This window comes from Acomys russatus, chromosome 2 (assembly GCF_903995435.1).
Source record: "Acomys russatus chromosome 2, mAcoRus1.1, whole genome shotgun sequence".
NCBI classification, from domain to species: domain Eukaryota; kingdom Metazoa; phylum Chordata; class Mammalia; order Rodentia; family Muridae; genus Acomys; species Acomys russatus.
The window spans coordinates 242,061-260,973 of record NC_067138.1 but is presented as its reverse complement, the minus strand read 5'-3'; the positions used below and the strand labels follow the sequence as shown (position 1 = coordinate 260,973).

Genomic DNA, 18,913 nt, shown 5'->3' with positions numbered 1-18,913 from the left:
GATCCAAAAGAATCATAAAGGTTTTTGAAATACTGCTGTATTAACTGATTAAAATCTAGGTTGAGAGTCTTGTTTCTCCTAACAAAAAGTTCTCTGGAGTAAGATGGTAATATCTTAGCATTTCAAAGAAAAGGTCCCACTTATGTTACCAAAATAACCCTAAAAGTTCTGCAGTGAGTAATGTCATCCACAGTAACCAGGACTTGAAAACCCCTTCGTGGGAGGCCCTGATCTAACTCATTTCAACTTGCCTAAGAGCTTGCTTAGCACTGAAGTTCACAGCCATCAGGTAGGTGGCTCACGCTCAAGATTATACTCAAGATTATAGCTAACACAATAGGAAAGAGAACAAAAATTAATAATAGAGGTCATCTTACTGCAGCAGGGGGCATCGGTGATTCCCCTGGCCACTGAGGTTTGTGTCTCACAGCCCTTAGAGTTTCTTCTCAGTGGAAACTGGAGGGAAAAGACTAAGCTTGAGAGCAAACTGCAGATCAGAGAGATCCTGAGAAAGTATTTATTTCCTATTGTCTCTACTAGACCTGACAAAAATATCACACCATTCTGATCTTCAGCAAAATAGGTAACCTGTGACTGGGATGCATTTCAGAAGAGCCTGTGACGATAAATGGGCAGAACAGCAGACAGGCGAGAAAAGAAGTAACAGAAATTAAGGTTTGAAAGGGTAGATGGCATAATTTCATTTTCAAGTTCCATTACCTGCATCAATATTTGGAAACAGAACTAGGGTCCTCTTGTTAAATGAGATAAGTGCGTCCAGTGTTAGTTCAAACATCTTTATGGAATGCTTAATGTCAGTGGTCACTGGATGCTGCAGTGCAACAATATAATCTTTACATTTCACATCATCACCTGGTTAAAGAAAGGCGAACCACAATGCTTCATTAGTTAGGACTCTTGTTGTTCGTGCAGTGTTTGAGGCAGGGTCTCACTATGCAGTCTTGGCTGGCCTGGAACACATTTTCAAAGGTAAAAAGAGATACAACTTCTCCCATTAGGTTGGCAGAAGTCTAAAGGATGAGCAAATGCAAGTGCAGTAATCCAAGTGCCCGGAGTGTACCTGAGGGCCACTACTATGTACAGCTGCACCCTAACCACAGCTGCACACTCGGTGCTGTGGTGGGAATGGGCTCGTTCCTGACTGGTAAACAGATGCACATGGTCAGCCTTTAGCATGTGGTTGGGGTGCTCGTGACCAGCCTCCCAGCAGTGTTCAGAGCACTAATGTCTACACAGACAATGCAGTTTCCCCGGAGTCTCTTCACTCTCGACCCTCATGTTTCATTCTTTTGCTTTCCTGTTATCTTGAAAACATAGAGAAGGCAAGTCTCTGATCTCTGTGCTTTTCAGAGGGTTTTCTTTGAAAGTGAGGGGATCCTCCCCCACCCCAGGGGTCTGGGAATTAAACCAGGGTGTACTAATCAAGTAGCTAGCTACACTGCTAGCCCTGAGGGTTGGGATGTTAAGGGGCGTCTATAGCTCCGTGCAAAGGGCCATGCTATGCAGTGTATTGGTAAGGAGTCAGCAGAGGACTCAGGGAACAATTTCTCCACAAGTGATCTCTACTTCTCATTTACCTTCTATTTTGAGTATAATTATTTTAAAACATTGTTGTTGTTATTATTGTTGTTGTTATTAAGAATAGCATGTATAGGATAAGTGATGATGATGATGATGAATGGCATGTATAGGATAACTTGCAGTAGTCTTGTTCCACCATGTGGGTCCCAGACATCAAACTCAGGCCTGGTGTCAAGTGCCTTACCAGCTGAGCCATCTTGATGTTTGTTTTTGACACAGGGTCTCATGTATTCCAGGTTAGCCTTGAACTCAATATAGCCAAAGATGACTTCAAACTCTTGATCTCCTCCCAAGTGCTAGGATTACAGGCATGTACCATCATACTGGGTTAGGTGGTTTTCTGTTTTGTTGTGTGTGTGTGTGTGTGTGTGTGTTTAACTTCTGAGAAAAAATAAGCTCAAGCTACTGCAGAACTACCTATTCCTGGCAGTGACGTCTGACGTTTACTGTGGGATGCCTCTTTGTTTGTTTGTTTGTTTGTTTCGAGACAGGGTTTCTCTGTGTAGCCTTGGCTGTCCTGAACTTGCTTTGTAGACCAGGCTGGCCTCGAACTCACAGGGATCCGCCTGCCTTTGCCTCCTGAGTGCTGGGACTAAAGGCATGTGCCACCTCTTATTATTAAAATTAATGTATCTTTTGACCTTGCTAATTAATGTTCAGGTTATAAAGCTTCACATTGTAAGTGACCTGCACAATATATTTTCCTGTAAGCAGAGTGAGAACATGAGAAGCTGCTAGTGGAGAAGCAAAATGTGTTATTTGTACAAAATGTACTATTGCCAGATAGACAGTTCTGGTTCACTGTCTTGTGTTCTCTTTTTCACTGGTTTAAAAAACAAAGCAAGAAGCTGGGTGTGTGTGCACACTTGTAAGCCCAGCATGTGGGAGGATGAGGCCCCAAGTTCAAGACTAGCCTGGGCTATGCAGTGAGCACCAAGATAGCCAGAGCTATATAGCAAGCTCTGTCTAAAAACAAACTAACAAAAAATCCAGGTTTTGCTCTTTCTATGATGAAGAATAAATGGTCAAATAGGGCTTTAAACTTGTAATTAAATCTTGATGTACTGTTTCTTCATTTTTGAAAAATTAGTTTCCTTCTGTGGGCATGATGTGGGGTAGCATACACGCCATGGCACACATGTGGGGGTCAGAGGGCAATTCCGTGGAACCAGTTCTCTTCCCACCTTTATATGGGTTGTCAGGGCTGCACTGTCAGGAACAAGAACCATCTTGCTGGCCCTGCATGCTTGCGTTCTTTTTTTTTTTTTTCATGCTTGCGTTCTTATAGTTACTTTTTATTCATTAAAGCTTTTCACTGACATATATATTTTCCATGATAAAAGGAAAGTTAATGGTATGAGAAGAATGGGATCCTTGATGAGTGTACATGTTTCCAAGGATAAGACATATGAAATGGGCTAACTTACCTATGAGAAACCCCAGCTTCTTTCCTGTTGCAATATGCCTAAATTAAAATAGAGCTAATCTGGGCTCATTAAGAGGCTCAGCAGATAAAGGTGCTTGCTACTGAACCTGACAGCCTGAGTTTGAGCTCTGGGGCCTACAAGGTGAAAGACTTAACTCCCACACAGTGTTATATGACCTCTCAGTGTTCTCTCTCTCTCTCTCTCTCTATGACCTCTCAGTGTTCTCTCTCTCTCTCTCTCTCTCTCTCTCTCTCTCTCTCTCTCACACACACACACACACACACACACACACAATTTAAAAAATAGATAAAGTAACAATTTATTTGTTTATTTGTTTGATTATGCAATTACCAATTCTTCATTCTCCTTCCCCCAGCCTCACTCCCCCAGCTCCCCCACCCTGAGACAGAGTTTCTCTGTGTAATAGGTCTGGCTGTCCTGGCCTCACTCTGTAGACCAGGCTGGCCTTGAATTCAAAGAGATCTGCCTCCTGAGTGCTGAGATTAAAGGCGTGCACCACTATGCTTGGCTTCAATTTTCCATTCTTTAATTTCATTATTCAGCAGATATATTTACATAAAAAGTCCTAAATAGACAGTTATTCCTGATCTCCCCAACACAGTACTCTCACTGTAAGTTTAGGGTTTCGTTTTTTGGTTGTTATTGTTATTTGTTTGTTTTGTTTTTTACTTTTTGTTTTTCTCTGTATATTCCTAGGTGTCCTGGAACTCACTCTGTAGACCAGGCTGGCCTTGAACCTGGAGATGCATCTGCCTCTGCCTCCCAAGTGCTGAGATTAAAGGTGTGTGCCACCACCCAGTAGGTTTAATATTCTTACTATTAAGTTGGCTCATTCATATTTCTGGTTGTAAGCTGGTTTTCTTTACGTCTGTTAACAAAAAGTAATTCCTAGGAAGTTAAATCAATGAAAATTTCAGACTTTAAAAAAAAAATTTCAGACTTTGAGGTTTATTTATGAATACACAAAATCCAACACTACACCTGCCACTTTTTAATAATATCAATGTCCTTTATATGAGTAAGTACTTAGGGGTTGCTGTTTCAACACTCATTATATCATCTGACTGTTCTGAGAATACCATGAGAAAGCCATTAAAGGTAAAAATGGACGTCTAGCAATATAGCTCAGTGATAGAGTGCTTGCCTCGCATGCACAAGGCCTGGGTTACATCTTTAATTACACACACACACACACACACACACACACACACACGTGTAAAAATGGGGGCTGGGAAGATGACTCTTGGTGTGCAAACATGAGGACCAGTGTCCAGAGCCCTAGAACCCACATCAAAAAACATGTTTGAACTAGGTATGGTAGCACACACCTTTTATCCTAGGACTTAAAAAGGGGGCAGAAGGAAGAACTCTGTGAGTTCAAGGCTTGCCTAGTTTAAATAGCAAGTTCCAGGCCAGCTAGGGCTACATGGTAAACCCTGTCTCAAAACAAAAACAAAATAAAAAACAAACCAAAGCCCCAAAAAACAGTTATAGCAGTGTTTGCCCATAATCCTGCACTGAGGTATGAGGGGGACAAGAGACTCCCAGGGCTGTTGCCCTGCCAGTTTAGCCCAATCAGTCAGCTGCAGTTTCTGTGAGAGACCATGTTTCAAATAGTAAGCAACAGAGGAAACACTGGGCATCAACCTCTGGCCTCCACAGATACACGTGCACACTTGGCATGTACATATACCACATGCACACACACAAAAGTGAAAACTACAATTTCCATTATATTACAAATAAAATGCAGAAAGAAGTAAAAGTACCCTAACTTCACACTGGAAAATAATAAGTGACTAGGTTTGCATACTCTCTATCCTTTCTACTATAGCTTTCACAGAAAGGCATCTTATTATGCACATAGTTTTATAGCTTGCTCTCACCACTGTGTGCCTACATACACGTGCATGCATGGACACGTGTGGAGGAGAAGGCAGCACTGGATGTTTTCTTTGGTTGTACTCCATCTCATCTCCTGAGTCAGGCTCTCTTACCAAACCAGAGCTTACCCATTTAGCCGGACTGGCTTGCCTTTCTGTCTCCGTCTGCCCCATGCTGGGATGAGGGCACACCACCAAAGCTGCCTTTGAATGTGAGTTCCTGGGGGTCAGTCTCAGGCCTTAATGCTGCATGCCCCGCAGCTGGCCCAGCAAGCTGTCTCCTTATCCCTTCCCCCATTTTTTAATAGAGTAAGAACTGTGCTCACAGACAGGTATGGTGGTCACATGTGCCTACTGTCCTGACACTTAGGAGGTAGATGCAAGAGGATTAGGAGTTATCCTGAGCTATATGACAAGTTCAAGGCCAGACTACACTAGATCCTGTCTAAAAAAAGAAAACAGAAAGCAGAAGGCCATCAGGTTAAAGTGCTGAAGACTGCTGACTGGAGTTCAATCCCTAGATCACACTGTGGAAGGACAGAACTGTCCTCTGACCTCCATACATATGCACATGTGTATATTCATGTTTTAAACATATTCACATGTGTATATGTACACACAATAAAAATAATTTAAAAATAATTTTGCTTATCACTTTATCAACACATATACTAACACTGCTAAGGACCTATCCCTGTAAACACTAGTTACTGGAATATTTAAAGCATCCTGTTGTACAATGTAGCATAGATCTTCAAATCAATCCAATATACCTATTTTATGGATAACCTTGGAGGTAAGGATACACAACAAGGCAAGAACTATGAAGTAAAATCTTCACTCTCTGGTCTCTACTGGAATATTGTGTCCACGCATTCCCAAAAAGATTGAAATATACCCAGCATTCTCTGAGAAAAACAACCATTAGCCTGAATAAAGTTTGGCATACGTACCTAGCCACATCCGAATGATGCTCATATAGTCTTTATTCTTGGCTGAGAGCAGTTTGTCATAGGAAGGGCACCCTGCCAAAAGGATGCGGTCATGGTCCTCACACATGGATATCAGGTGTTGTTCTGCACTTCTGGTACAGCACACATGGTAGTGAGCGAGTTTCGTTATGGCATGTCTGATAGAGTCATCAATAGTCCCACTGACCTCTCCTCCTTCAATGTGAAGAATTCGGATGTTCATCAAGGCGGCAGATGTAGCCAGAGCAAGAGCATCAAAGCGGTCTCCATGAACAATCATGATGTCCGGCTTCAGGCGATTGAGGACATCTGGTAGCTTCACTAGAGCCAGGCCTACTGACTCCACCATGGCCGCTTCGTCTTCCCCTCTAACAATCGTGTGTAGCCTGGTGTTAATGTCAAAGTCATCTTGCTCGATCATGCGGTACGTGTTTCTAAGGCAGAGCAACAAGATGTGACACTGCGTTCTCTTGCAAGAACGCAGTAATACAGGCCGGGCGTGGTGGCACACGCCTTTAATCCCAGCACTGGGGAGGCAGAGGCAGGTGGATTGCTCTGAGTTCGAGGCCAGCCTGGTCTATAGAGTGAGTCTAGGACAGCCAAGGCTACGCAGAGAAACCCTGTCTAGCAAAACAAAACAAAACAGAATGCAATAATGCTAACCCTGAAGAATGCTTACATTTTTGCTTGCTAAAACAATTACACTGAAGTATAAACTACAAATAGAGAGCAAAGACCATACATGTACGAATATGTGATTCACGCTATAGCTATCACCCAGATCAAGATAAAGCCTTCCCTGGGGAGACTCGCTGTGTCCCTCTCAGGCAGGACCAGGAGGGAAAAATAGTGATTTTTCTTGGGGAGGGGGCAGAAAGAAATTCAACTTTTATTAACAGTAGGGCTTTTTACTTTCTGTCAGCCATCTGTTTTTTTCCTCAGGAAGAAATTGGTACTATAATGGGGGCAAAGTTTCCAGAACAAAGCTCTTTTTTTTTTCAACCAAAAATAAATAAATAAAATAAAAAGCCAGGGATGCAGGATGAAGCAGCATGGCACAATACTATACATTTCTTTTAATTATAAATTAATTTTTTTTCTTTTTTGGTTTTTCGAGATAGGGTTTCTCTGTGTAGCCTTGGCTGTCCTGGACTCACTTTGTAGACCAGGCTGGCCTCAAACTCACAGCGATCCACCTGCCTTAGCTTCCTGAGTGCTGGGATTAAAGGCGTGCGCCACCACGTCCGGCCTTAAATTAAAATTTTGGTTAGTATACAAAACGTAATGGGGTCATCATGACATTCTTATACACACATGTCACTGTGTTTTGTTCGTACCCAGCCTCCCACTGCTCTTCCTCTCCCCATCCATGGTACTCGCTTCTGCTTTCACACCACACAGAGGCTGCGACCCTCTCCTGGCCTCTCTTCCCCTCTCTGCTTTAGACATCTTCCTCCCTTCAGTCCATTTTCTACTTTCGTATGTATGTATATAGCATATGCATACTTATATATTAAATCAAATCTATATTCTACCTGAGACAGCAAACAGGCAGTCTGTCTCCCTGAAGATGGCTTATCTTACTTAACATAATTTTCAGGAGTTCCATCTATTCTTCTTATGGCTGGATAAAATGCCGTTGTGTATACACACTCCATTTCCTTTACCTAGTCATCTACTGGTCACCACCCAGGCTGGCTCCAGAACCTGGCTATAGTGAACAGTGCTATAAGGAGCATGGGATGCAAGTGTCTGTGATGTACTGACTCAGGCTCCTTTGAGAAGTATGGTGTTTAATTTCCAGTGCTTTCAAGTATTTCTACTTGTCTTTTGGTGACTGAATGAGTGGCTGTTTCTCATCTTCCCCCACCCTGTCCCCTGCTCTCTCTCTCTCTCTCTCTCTCTCTCTCTCTGTGTGTGTGTGTGTGTGTGCGTGCATGCGTGCGTGCATGTGTGTGTGTTGTGTGTGTCTGCGTTACTAGGGACTAAGCCTAGGGCCTCCTGCATACTAGGTAAGAACCTCACTCTATCCCAAGCCCTGATTTTATTTTTGTTTTGAGGCAATATCTCACTAAGATGTCTAAGCAGGCCTGAACCCTCTTACCTAACCCTTGAGAGTAGTGTGATATAAGCCCTCACTACTATAGTCATCCAGCATATTAAAAATATTTTTTCAGGTTTTTAAGGGGTAGCTGAGGGAGAAATAGTCTCATAGGAGCTGCTCTGACACTCCTAGAAACTGCACTTGTCTTTCTCAATGGTTGAGAATTGAATATTTACTCCTGATGTCTTCCAATAATGACAGCACTACAAGCCACCAATTTATTTCATTTGATGGAAGAAAGTGATATCAAAAGTATATCTTTAGCATCTGTATTTTGTTATATATTTATATTACTTATCTATATACCATCAATTTCCCCACTAAAACGTAGGTTCTATGTTGGCAGGGTCTGTGCTTCATTGCCCCTGTGTACATGTGTGTATTAACTACCTGTTGAAAGAACAAATGAATCTACAAGCTGCTGATACTCATTTGATTTCTTTGTACATTCAATTCTAAAAATTTTCTTAGATTACTTATTTTATCTTATTTGTGTGACTATTCTGCCTGAGTACATGTCTGTGCACATGTGTATGCCTGGTGCCTGTGGAGTTCAGAAGAAGGCATCAGACCCCTGGAACTGGAGTTGCAGATGGCTGTGAGCCACCATGTGGATGCTGGGACTGAGTCTGCTTCCTCGCCAAGGGCAACACAGCTCTTAACTGCTCACAGTCAACTCTTTTTTTTTTTTTGTTGGTGTGTTTGTTTGTTTTTTGAGACATTGTTTCTCTGTGTAGCCTTGGCTGTCCTGGACTCACTTTGTTGACCAGGCTGGCCTAGAGCTCACAGCAATCTGCCTGCCTCTACCCCCAAGTGCTGGGATTTCAGGTGTGGGCCACCACACCCGGCTTATTCTTAAAGAATGTAAGAACATCAATGGAAAACAATCCTAAGAGTAAATCCTTATAATCCCACTGTAACTTAAAAATATCACAAACGGGAAATGCATTCAGGCTGTATTTGGAAGTAAAGAGCTGCCTGCTATCGCTTGCGAAGCAGAGGCAGGAGGGCTGGGGCAAGCTCAGACTAGCCTGGTCCACACCAGTTCTAAGCTAACCAGGCTACAAAATGAGTAAGAGTCTCAACACAAACAAAACAACAATGAAAAAGAAAATGTATTATAACCACTAGTCTACCAAACACCCTGGCTTAGAAGCATGTGCTGCAGAATGCTGGCAGAATGGGAAGCTGGCCTAGTGTGTGTGCCTCAGCACCCTGAGTTCCTTATGGCATATTTCTAGCCCAGGAAAAATCCAGATTCAAACTCTAAAGCATAGTTTTTACTGAATTCCTATCCCTTCAGATGAATCATAAAGTTAAAATATTCTGAAAGTTGAACAAACATAAATCTGGAGCCATGTGAGTTGAAATAGAAAGTAGCTTATTTAAATTTTTTGTTAGTGCTGTGAGTATGCACATACATCCTGTGTGTATGTGAGTGTAGCATGTGCATGCTGAAGCACACGAAGGGCAGCTTTCAGGGACCGTCCCCTCTCCCCTCTATGTTGGTATCAAACTCAAGTCATTAGGCTTTTTTTTTTTTAAAGACAGGGTTTCTCTGTGTAGCCCTGGCTGTCCTGAATTCGCTTTGTAGACCAGGCTGGCCTCTAACTCAGAGATCCACCTGCCTCTGCCTCCCAAGTGCACCACTACTGCTTAGCCTGGTCTTGTAAAAGTAAGTTACTCAAGGCAGGCATAAGAATGTGTACCTATCCCAGAGGTTTGGGAACCCGAGGCAGAAGGATCAGTTAAGTCCAAGACTTGGCAGCCAGCCTCAGCAACAAAGCCCAAGGAAAATAAAAGATGGCATGGTACTGCATCCACTACCTGGGAGGCAGAGACGGGAGGCAGAGACAGGAGACCACAAGGTCAAGTCTAGCCTGGGCTACCTAGTGATTTCCAGGTTGGCCTAAGCCACACAGACAGACTCAATCTCTAAACAAACAAACAAACAAACAAGACTAAGCCAGCATGGTGGCACATGCTGGTAATTTCAGAATAAGGTCATCCTTATCTACATCAAAGGTTTGATGCCTACTTGGGCTATAAGAAACCATCTCACAAAGCAAAACAAAAAATCTCCTGGAATAAAACTAAAAAAATGAATAGAATTTGTAAAATGTATTCTCATAGCTCAAAGCTGAATAAGGTACGAGAAGGTTATGTGACATCTCCCACAATCTGTCTTCTTGCTCCCCAGTTCCTCAAATTAGAAGGAGCCTAAAGCACAATTTTTCCTCCTGTACTAGTTGACTTTCCTATTCAGTAGCCTCACCATCAAGTATTATCTCCCCGCCTCACTTGCTGTGGCTGCTACCACTTCCTGGAGAGTCTCCTTCCCGCCAGCCTTCCTGCCCAAGCTTTGTCACACAAGAGGACCTACTGAGACTTTCACCTCAGGCTCAAACTACATCCTACCACTCAAGTGAACTGTCTCAGAAAGCCAGAATTCATTTAAATTTAAAAAACAAAAACAAAAACAAAAAACAACAACAACAAAAATCTATGGGCGCTACCTATAGCCTCTCACTGCCCCTTCACTGTCCACTTGCAGCAAGCTGCCCCGTGGAGTCCTGCAGACAGGCGCGTACTCTGTGTATTGCTCTCCACATGCACTATTGCCGTGTGCTCTTTAAAGGGGTCTGAAAGAGGCAGCTTGATTTAGCTTCTTTCATATGGTCGCGTTGTTCCAACAGTCTCTGGCGACTGCATGAACACTTTCGCACCACAAGGGTGCAGTAGATGTACACAGAGAGCAAAGCGGCAGCTCCTTTCTGGCTCATTCACTGCGTGGCTCTCTCTGATAATCCTTCAGTTTTCAATGTATACCTCACATACAGTCCATACCTTAATGCCACACACAGAACAATGGTCTTGGTAATATAACATTTTAATTTACCTCAAAATAATTAGATTTTTGTAAATCTTGTTTCATATATACAACTTTATATATGATTGACCTGTAACCCAGGGTTGGTCTTTGTTGTCCTTTTTTTGTTTATTTGGAGACAGGGTCTTACTATGTAGCCCTTACTGGAATAAAACTCACTATGTAATCTGGGCAGGCCTCAAACTCAAAGCAATCCTCCTGCCTTTGCTTCCCAAGTGGTAGGATTATAGACACGCACCAATACACTCAGTTCAATAAACCAATTTTGAAGAATTGCCATGAAAAATTCACGAGACCACCGGGGTAAGGTTCAGAGCACCCAGCGGTAAAGCACATTGAGCATGTTTGAGGCACTGGGCTCAAACCCCAACACCAAAAATTATGCCACAAAGCCATGTTACTGTAGTCCAACTGTATATATCACTGTGACCAGTTTCACCACCATGTTGGTTTTCACCCTGTTATATACCCGAAGAAGCCGACTCTAAGATGCTCTCCAAGTTCTCCAAGGTACATAGAGACTAGAAAAGAACTGAGATTTGACAGTAGGTCCGCAAGCTTACAAAACCCAAGCTCCCCGTGGGCTCACCCGTAGTCGTCTATCAGGTGAGAGCCCAGCACCACCACGTCCAGCTCGAAGAAAGCAGGCTCGGTCTTAATGCCAAACATGATGGGGGCCAGTTTGGAGTAATCGGCGCGGTTGCAGGTAGCAACGCAAACCCGAAGCTTCCGGTTATTCCCGTTCTTCTCCATGACTTGCTTCTTCTTACTTGAGAGTTTCTTAAAATAGAGTTCCTAGTGATACAAAAAGAAGTCACTGCTTACAACTGGAGTTACCACTCACTAGAAAACACAACCCTCCAGTTGGAAGTGCTGCTGTTTGCCTGGTGATCTTTGTCCTCCGTGCTCCTTCCTCCTACATGTCACTCATTGGTGGATCAAGTGATGACGTTCCACCAGTTACCCAATTCCATCCTTTTCTCTCACTGGCAACTGCAATGCAATTTCCATTCAGAAGATAAACAAATACCAGCTCTAGTGATTAATTTAAAAGTACTAACTAAAAATTAAACACTATTTGGTATACTCACAAGTGGGACCAGCAAAGTTGACTGCTAGAAAGTTTAGGTAGAGAGCAATCCATCTGATTCACCCCCTCATTTACAAAAAGGGAAATGCAGTGACAATTACCTCCCCAAGATTCAAGATCACGACTTCAAAGAACATGTCTTTGCTCTCACACTGCACAGTCCCTTGGGAAGATAAAGATGCTTAGGAGGAGACATGACCTCTAAGACCCCACCTACACCTACAAGCTGGGCCTCAAAGTCGACAGATAGCTCTGCTATATGTCCCCAAGCCACCTGAAAGTCAGTGTCCCAAACTGAACTGATTTTCTGCTGCAAACCTGTTCTTCCTTGTTTGCTCTCTAACCCAGTCCATAAGACTCATCCAAATGCCCTGGTATCTTGCCACTTTCCCTCCTCACGAGTACCTCCTAAACCTGTTAATTTACCCTAAGCTTTCCATCTGTCTCCTCCTCTTGATCCCCACCAGCAGGTCCAGTCTCTTGCCTTAGGTTTGAGATAGTTGTCAAAGCTGCATGCCTGTCTCTAGCCCTGCCTTTCTCCCACAGACTTTCAGAGTGATGCTTCCAAGTTCATAGACCTGCTTGTCACACCAGCCAGCATACCGCCCTATGGGATAAAATCCAAATTGCTAATCGGGATCCCATGCAGTTTTTTTAAATCACATCTCTCCTACGTCTACTAACTGTCAAAGCATCAGCATGTCAAATTGCCTGTGGCTTCACTAGTGGGTCTACGCCATTTTTATAGCTACGCACATCTACCTAAAACTTCCTTCCCCTCTTGTCCAGCTGCCTACTGAGACTTCAAACTTCAGCCAAGTGTCACCTCTTCTGGAAAGGAGTCACATAAATCCCAGGTGCTTCTCACCCCACTGCTCACAGATGCCACCTTCCTCCCAGCACTGTGGCCCTATCACATACACAAAAACACTTTAACTCTTCTGCCCACCTGCCTGCCTTCCCATCTGCCCTTGTATCACACCAAGTCAAACATCAGAGCAAGAGACGTTTGTTCTGTGGAACTTGTCTCTATATGCCAGGTATCATGCAATCCCAGCACTTAGAAGACTGAGGCAGAAGGATCCAAAGATCATGAGTTGGAAGCCAGTCTGGGCTAAATGGTGAGATGTGAGCTGAGGAATGGGCAGAGACAGAGAGAGAGTGAGAGAAAGAGCTATAAGGAAGGGATGGGGGAGGGGGAGGTTGCTTTATGGAACACTTTAAACTTCCTAATAGAAGTGATAAGTTTCACTTCACAGACTCTGGCCTCAGGACTTAGGTTTGAGGCAGTGTATCAATACTGGAAGCCTGAACTAAGAATCCTGACAGCTTGGGTAAGAATGTGATGGGAGCAGCACCGCCCACTACGTCAGAGTCTCCTGCAGTGGGTACACCATCTAAGGCAGCTATTCATCAGTGTGCAGTTCCCGGACCATGCAGACTGTCCCGTGATGAAGCTCATTCTCAAAGCACAATACCCAGGAAAGGCTACTTCTAAGCAACGAAAGGCTGTAAGATGTCAAGTGAGCATTCTGACAAGAATCTAAAGTACTGCTTTATCACCCTCCATATTGGCTGCCTCAGTGTTCTTGCCCATAATCCTCCCTCCACTGACCAAATGTGAACTGACTAACTTGCTGGTGACATTTAGTTTGCTGGATGAGGCAAAGCAAATGATTGGCAGTTGGTCAATTTCTATTTATTTTACACGGGAGAGTAAATTTTCCATCTGCTGGGGCTCTGTGTTTGCCAGGTTACTGAACTATTGTTCTAACTAACCCAAGTAAGCCAGCAAAATCATGAAAAAACACATGATTTTCTTTTTTAAAGTCAAAACTTTTTAGGAAAATAAATTAAATCTTAAGCTTTTAAATGTTTCTTGGATTTTAAAAATTATTTCGGGGGAAGAGGGAGGTTGGATCTTGGGGAGAAGGGAGGTGTGGGGGGAGAGGAGAGTTGTGGGGGGAAAGGAGAGGTGTTGGGGGAGAGGGGAGATGTAGGGTAGAGGGAAGGGGGGTAGAGGGGAGGGGTGAGGGGAGAGGGGAGAGGAGAAATTGCAGTTGGAATGTAATATATAAGTATAAAAAACTTTAAGGAACAAAGATACACCCACAAGAAATTAATTATTTCATACTGGACATTGTATGGCATACCTTGAATCCCAGCATTTAGGAGGCAGAGACAGACAGATCTCCATGAGTCCCAGACCAGCCTGGTCTACATGCAAATTCCAGCTAGCCAGAATTCCATGTTAAGACTCTGTCCCAATAAATACATAAATAAACAGATAAATGAATTAAATAAGTAACTTCATGATTAGGTGGTATAACTACATGACTTCAAATGAAAAAGTCACAACACACCTCAGAATAAAACATTTGCCAGGCTCTATTCTCAACCATATGACAGTTCTTCTCAGCAGCTCACAGTACTAACTTGGTTTCCTTCCCTTCTTTTCTATCTCCTCTCCTTTCCTTGTCCTCACCATTTGTTATTTGGACTTACTTGTAGGTTTTGGGTTTTTTGTTTGTTTTTTGTTTTCTGAGATAGCTCTATGAAGCCCTGGCTGTTCTAGCACTCATTACGTAAGCCTCCGACTATGGCAACCCTCCTGTCTAAGCCTCTGGAGTGCAGGAATTATAGGTATGCACCAGCCTCCTATATATACATATTTATTTATAAACGTAATGTATATTATGCAATTGGTAACATTTTACAAACTGTTGTTACATTATTTACTTTAAAATATTTATAATTATGTTTCTGAATTAAATGGGAACATGAGAAAATTTAAAAGCAATGGAAATTTCAAACCAACTGTGCAAGGTATCAGGTTTTCAAATAAACGGACCTGGCAATGGTGATACACGCCTTTAATCCCAGCACTTGGGAGGCAGAGGCAGGTAGATCTCTACGAGTCCAAGGCCAGCCTGGTCTACAAAGTGTGCCCAGGACAGCCAAGGCTACACAGAGACATCCTGTCTCAAAAAAATCAAATAAATGACAGGTTGCGAGAGCCTTGAAAGTAAAATACTGAGTAAACAGGCACTAACTGAGTCTTTAGTCTGTGAGGGGCACTGTGCAGAGCCCTGAGACTGCTGTGGGGCTGTGAAGGTCTCATTTTTCTGATTTTAGGAACTAAAATCATGGAAGACAATACAACAGACTCCAACCATTTTGCTTTCACAAACAGGAACAATAGAAATCAGAAATTTCAACAAATTATCTGTTATTTGTTCTGAATAAAATATTCCTAATGGTACTTTTTTGTTTTTTGTATTTTTGAGACAAGGGCTCTCTATATAGCCCTAACTGGGATTTTCTCTGAAGACCAGGCTGCCCTCAAACTCACTGAGATCTGCCCACCTCTGCTTCTTGAGTGCTGGGCTTAAAGACTTGAACCACTAAAGGCACAATTATATACTGAATATAGTGACCAGCATCTTCATCATCAATGTGGGATGAGGAATGTGACAAAAAATAGACTTAAATTACTTAAAGGGAACTTAAGTTTCATAAAGCAGATGAAACTTGTTTCCTTACATAATGGAATGCTAGACAAAAATTAAAATTTATCAACTGTATATTTGTCATTGCACACTGTGTATCCCCATCCAAAAGTCTGAGATCCCAAACATTGCAAAATGCAAACGGTTTTCAAAAGACAACCACTAATATCAGTCCTCTCCAGCTGAGGGAGAGTTACAAGAGGACAGGCAGATAAGGAGTGTGAGGTGCAGGGAGGAGTGGGGAATGTGACAGTTACACAACAGCAAACACTCAAAACCAGCAGGAAGGAAAGGCAGGCAGCCAAGGGCGAACAATTGGACCAGTGGACCAGAGAATAAGGGGAATGGGAGGACGCTGGTTTTGTTTTTTAAATGCCCAACCAAGAGTCCACCTGCCAGGACTTCCATATCTGGACCCCCCTCCCCCGCCCCCATGCCATTGCATCCTGACAAGCGCTATGGGCTTGTTTCAGTTGAGCTTTTTAATTCATGCTCTCCGCCTTTGGGTCTTCTGTCATTTCTATGCCTGTCTCACCGACCGATCTCACCAGTTTCACCTTGTTTGAGACAGGCTTTCTCTTACTCCCCCCCCCCCGCCCCCCCAAGATCCCAACACTTCCGGGCTGCTAGGATTACAACTGATTTCACTGGGTTCTGAGGACCCAAACTCAGGTCAAATCTTCAGCTTTACCTCCCCACCCATACACACACATACACCAGCCATTTCCTCAGCTCCAGGAAATGACAACGCTCACATATACATTCAACTCAGTTGTGCTTTATAAACGCTGCAAAAGGTGATGAGAGACTATCCCAACCACGAGCAAGCGTGTTCTCTAAGTATGCTGGTGCAAGGAGTCACCGGCAGAGGAATAGCAACGCAAACATTTGCTAAGCGCTTTCACCTAGCACAGTGCTAACACAAAGCTATAAGCACCTTTCCCTCACTCCCTCTATGCAAACAGGACATTGAGGTACGGGGGGAGGGGGGATCCCATGTGCTCTAAATCATAGCGAAATGGTTAATGACTGACAGAATCTCAATTCAAAGCCAGGTCTAGATGATCTCCCGGCAATCAGGTCACTGCCCTACACACCTTCTGCTTTGTGTGTTCTCCTTTCTGGAGAACTTGAGACACACCTTCCTTTCACGCAGAGCAGATAGAACTCACCGCAATAAAAAAAGAAGGGCGGCAAGGAGTTCTCAGAACCTTGCTGCCCGGCTATAATTCAGTCTGGTGTTCCTCCACAAGCCCCTACAGTAGAACTAAACAATTATCTTTACTGTTAAACGGTGCCCCCGCCACACCCTATCTATCTATGGAGGAGCAAAGCCTACCTCCGTGCTTTAACGGTTTACAAGCCTGTTCAGGGATAGATATAAACGCCTATCAAATCTGCAAGGAGGCTGAGAGTCCAGATGGTCAGAGTTCGGCGGACTTCCCAGACTTCTCTCAGGGCAAACTCTCTCCACCCAGGGCAGTGGTGGGCCCAGCAGCCTTCTCACGCCTCCGTCCCGGGAGAGCCAGGCCAGGCCTACCTCTGCAAGCCCCGGTCCCCATTCACCCGCACGCTGAGCCTGACAGCTCCGGGATCACACGCCGGAGCCCCGCGCCCTGCCGCGCAGACCCGGGACACGCCGCGCAGCAGGCAGCAGCAGGGGGTGTCGGAACCTCTCACGGTGTCCGTGAGTCACCGACTGACTCGCGGCCTTCGCCCGGTTAGTTCCTTCCAGCGCCACCTCCGTACTCCGTAGGCTCGCGTCCGGCCGGCCCACAACGCAGGCCGGGGGCAAGCACACCCGAGGCTTCCGGTACCCGGCGCCGCTCGACGACTCGGCGCTCGACCCAGCCCCAGTCATTGCTCTTGCAGTCGCCAGTCCCGAGGAGGAGCGCCGAGCGGTCGATCGCTCTGGCCCCGCCCCTCCTTGCCTATTTGAGTTAGCCAGGGGCTCGTCACTGTCGCCTCAGCGCCTTCCGCTGTCGTGTCAGCTGTGGTAGTGACGTCTAGTCTGTTTGCAGAGGGTGTTTTCTTCTCTGGCGAAGCCGACTGTGAAGACTTGCCACGCCTGCCACGAAGCTCTGGTGGAGTGCGGAGTGACAACACACATACTAGCAGACCATAACTGTAAACTCCGTGTCGCTGACCACTCCAGGGCTTAAATTCAAAGTACCACCCTGGAGTCACGGGTACAGAGTTGCCTGGGCTTAAATTCAAAGGATCACCCTGTAGCCACGGATACAGAGTTGCCTTGGTGCTTGGTCTATGAGATGGCTCTCAGTTTGGGTGCAGCTATCTTGTGCGAGAACTCGGGCTTCGCTGTGGGCTTCGCCAGAGTGCGACCTGGATGGCAGATGTGGGCATCTCCAACTCTAGTATTTTAACCTCAATTTAGAGCTTCCGAAATGGACCTGGGGGCCATATCTTTGGATCTCTTTGTCCCTCTTCCCAATTTGGCCACACTGAATTCCCCATTTTCTGTTTGTTCGCTATTAATTTGGCAGTTGTCGTTGACTTAAGGGAGGACAAATGGCAGAACCTGGCTTCTCAGGCACAAACTGCGGTACCTCGGAAGTTGGAATTATAGGTTGCTGTGAGCCTCCTGACATGGGTGAAATTTACAATAACTAGGTGCAGGAGAGTGAGAAGTTAGATAGTATTCTGAGCAATACAGTTGCACCTGTGTCTCAAACAACAACAACAAAAGCACAAGCGAAACTTTCACATCTATTTTTTAGTTTTTTGAGACAGGATCTTACACTGTACCTAGCTGAAGCTGGCATGGGATTCAATGTATAACCCAGACTGGTCTCAAACCTATGTCAGCAATCCTGCCTCTGATCCACCAGCCTAACAAAGTGACACTGTTTAAACAATCTGGCAGTCCCTTGGAGTTTCTAGCTATAAAGATAATTGTAAGGCGCATCAGATTTTCCCAGCATGTGGTCTGTTTTAGTTAAGAATGAAGCTCCAGTTTGCATGGTGTTTGTGCAGCCTTGTTGGGTCCAGCAAGGGTCACCTGATCCTGACAGCACAGATGCTAAGTGGTATCGTACAAGGAGGTGCCATCCATCATCTATCCACCTTTCTGTCCGAGGTCAGAGCAATCATCTATCTGCAAGTTAGTCAAGTCACCATTCGTGTCTGCTCTGCTAACACCCATTTCCAACACATTGCACATTACACATCTTTTCTGAATACCTCTTGGGTGTTCGTTGGGTGTTTATACTGCTGGGTGGAGAATGGATTAGCTGAGAGTCAGGTATTGGTGCCAGTGAAATTTCCACAGAATTAGATAGATAATCCATTTGGATGTAAAACTGATGAAATTTACTACTGATTAATCATAAGGAAGGAAAAAAGAATGACTGACTTCCAGGTTTCTATTTTTAGTAATTGGCTAAAGTTAGTAATTG

The 18,913-nt window shown here is 44.2% G+C and overlaps 1 protein-coding gene across 3 annotated transcripts in view; it reads right to left on the bottom strand.

Moving 5' to 3' along the window:
- Gne (glucosamine (UDP-N-acetyl)-2-epimerase/N-acetylmannosamine kinase) overlaps positions 1–18,913 on the bottom strand; it is a 46,398-nt gene that overhangs the window by 17,710 nt on the left and 9,775 nt on the right. Inside the window, exons 1-4 of one of the 3 annotated variants that reach the window (XM_051156974.1) lie at positions 17,038–17,113; positions 11,488–11,693; positions 5,887–6,338; positions 721–873 (exon numbers count right to left, since the gene is read on the bottom strand). In XM_051156974.1, coding sequence (XP_051012931.1) covers positions 721–873; positions 5,887–6,338; positions 11,488–11,651 — 769 coding nt within the window. In that variant the 5' untranslated portion in view covers positions 11,652–11,693; positions 17,038–17,113. Of the gene's footprint in view, positions 1–720; positions 874–5,886; positions 6,339–11,487; positions 11,694–17,037; positions 17,114–18,913 lie in introns of those variants that run through there. The other 2 variants (XM_051156966.1, XM_051156983.1) reach the window with 2 other exon arrangements.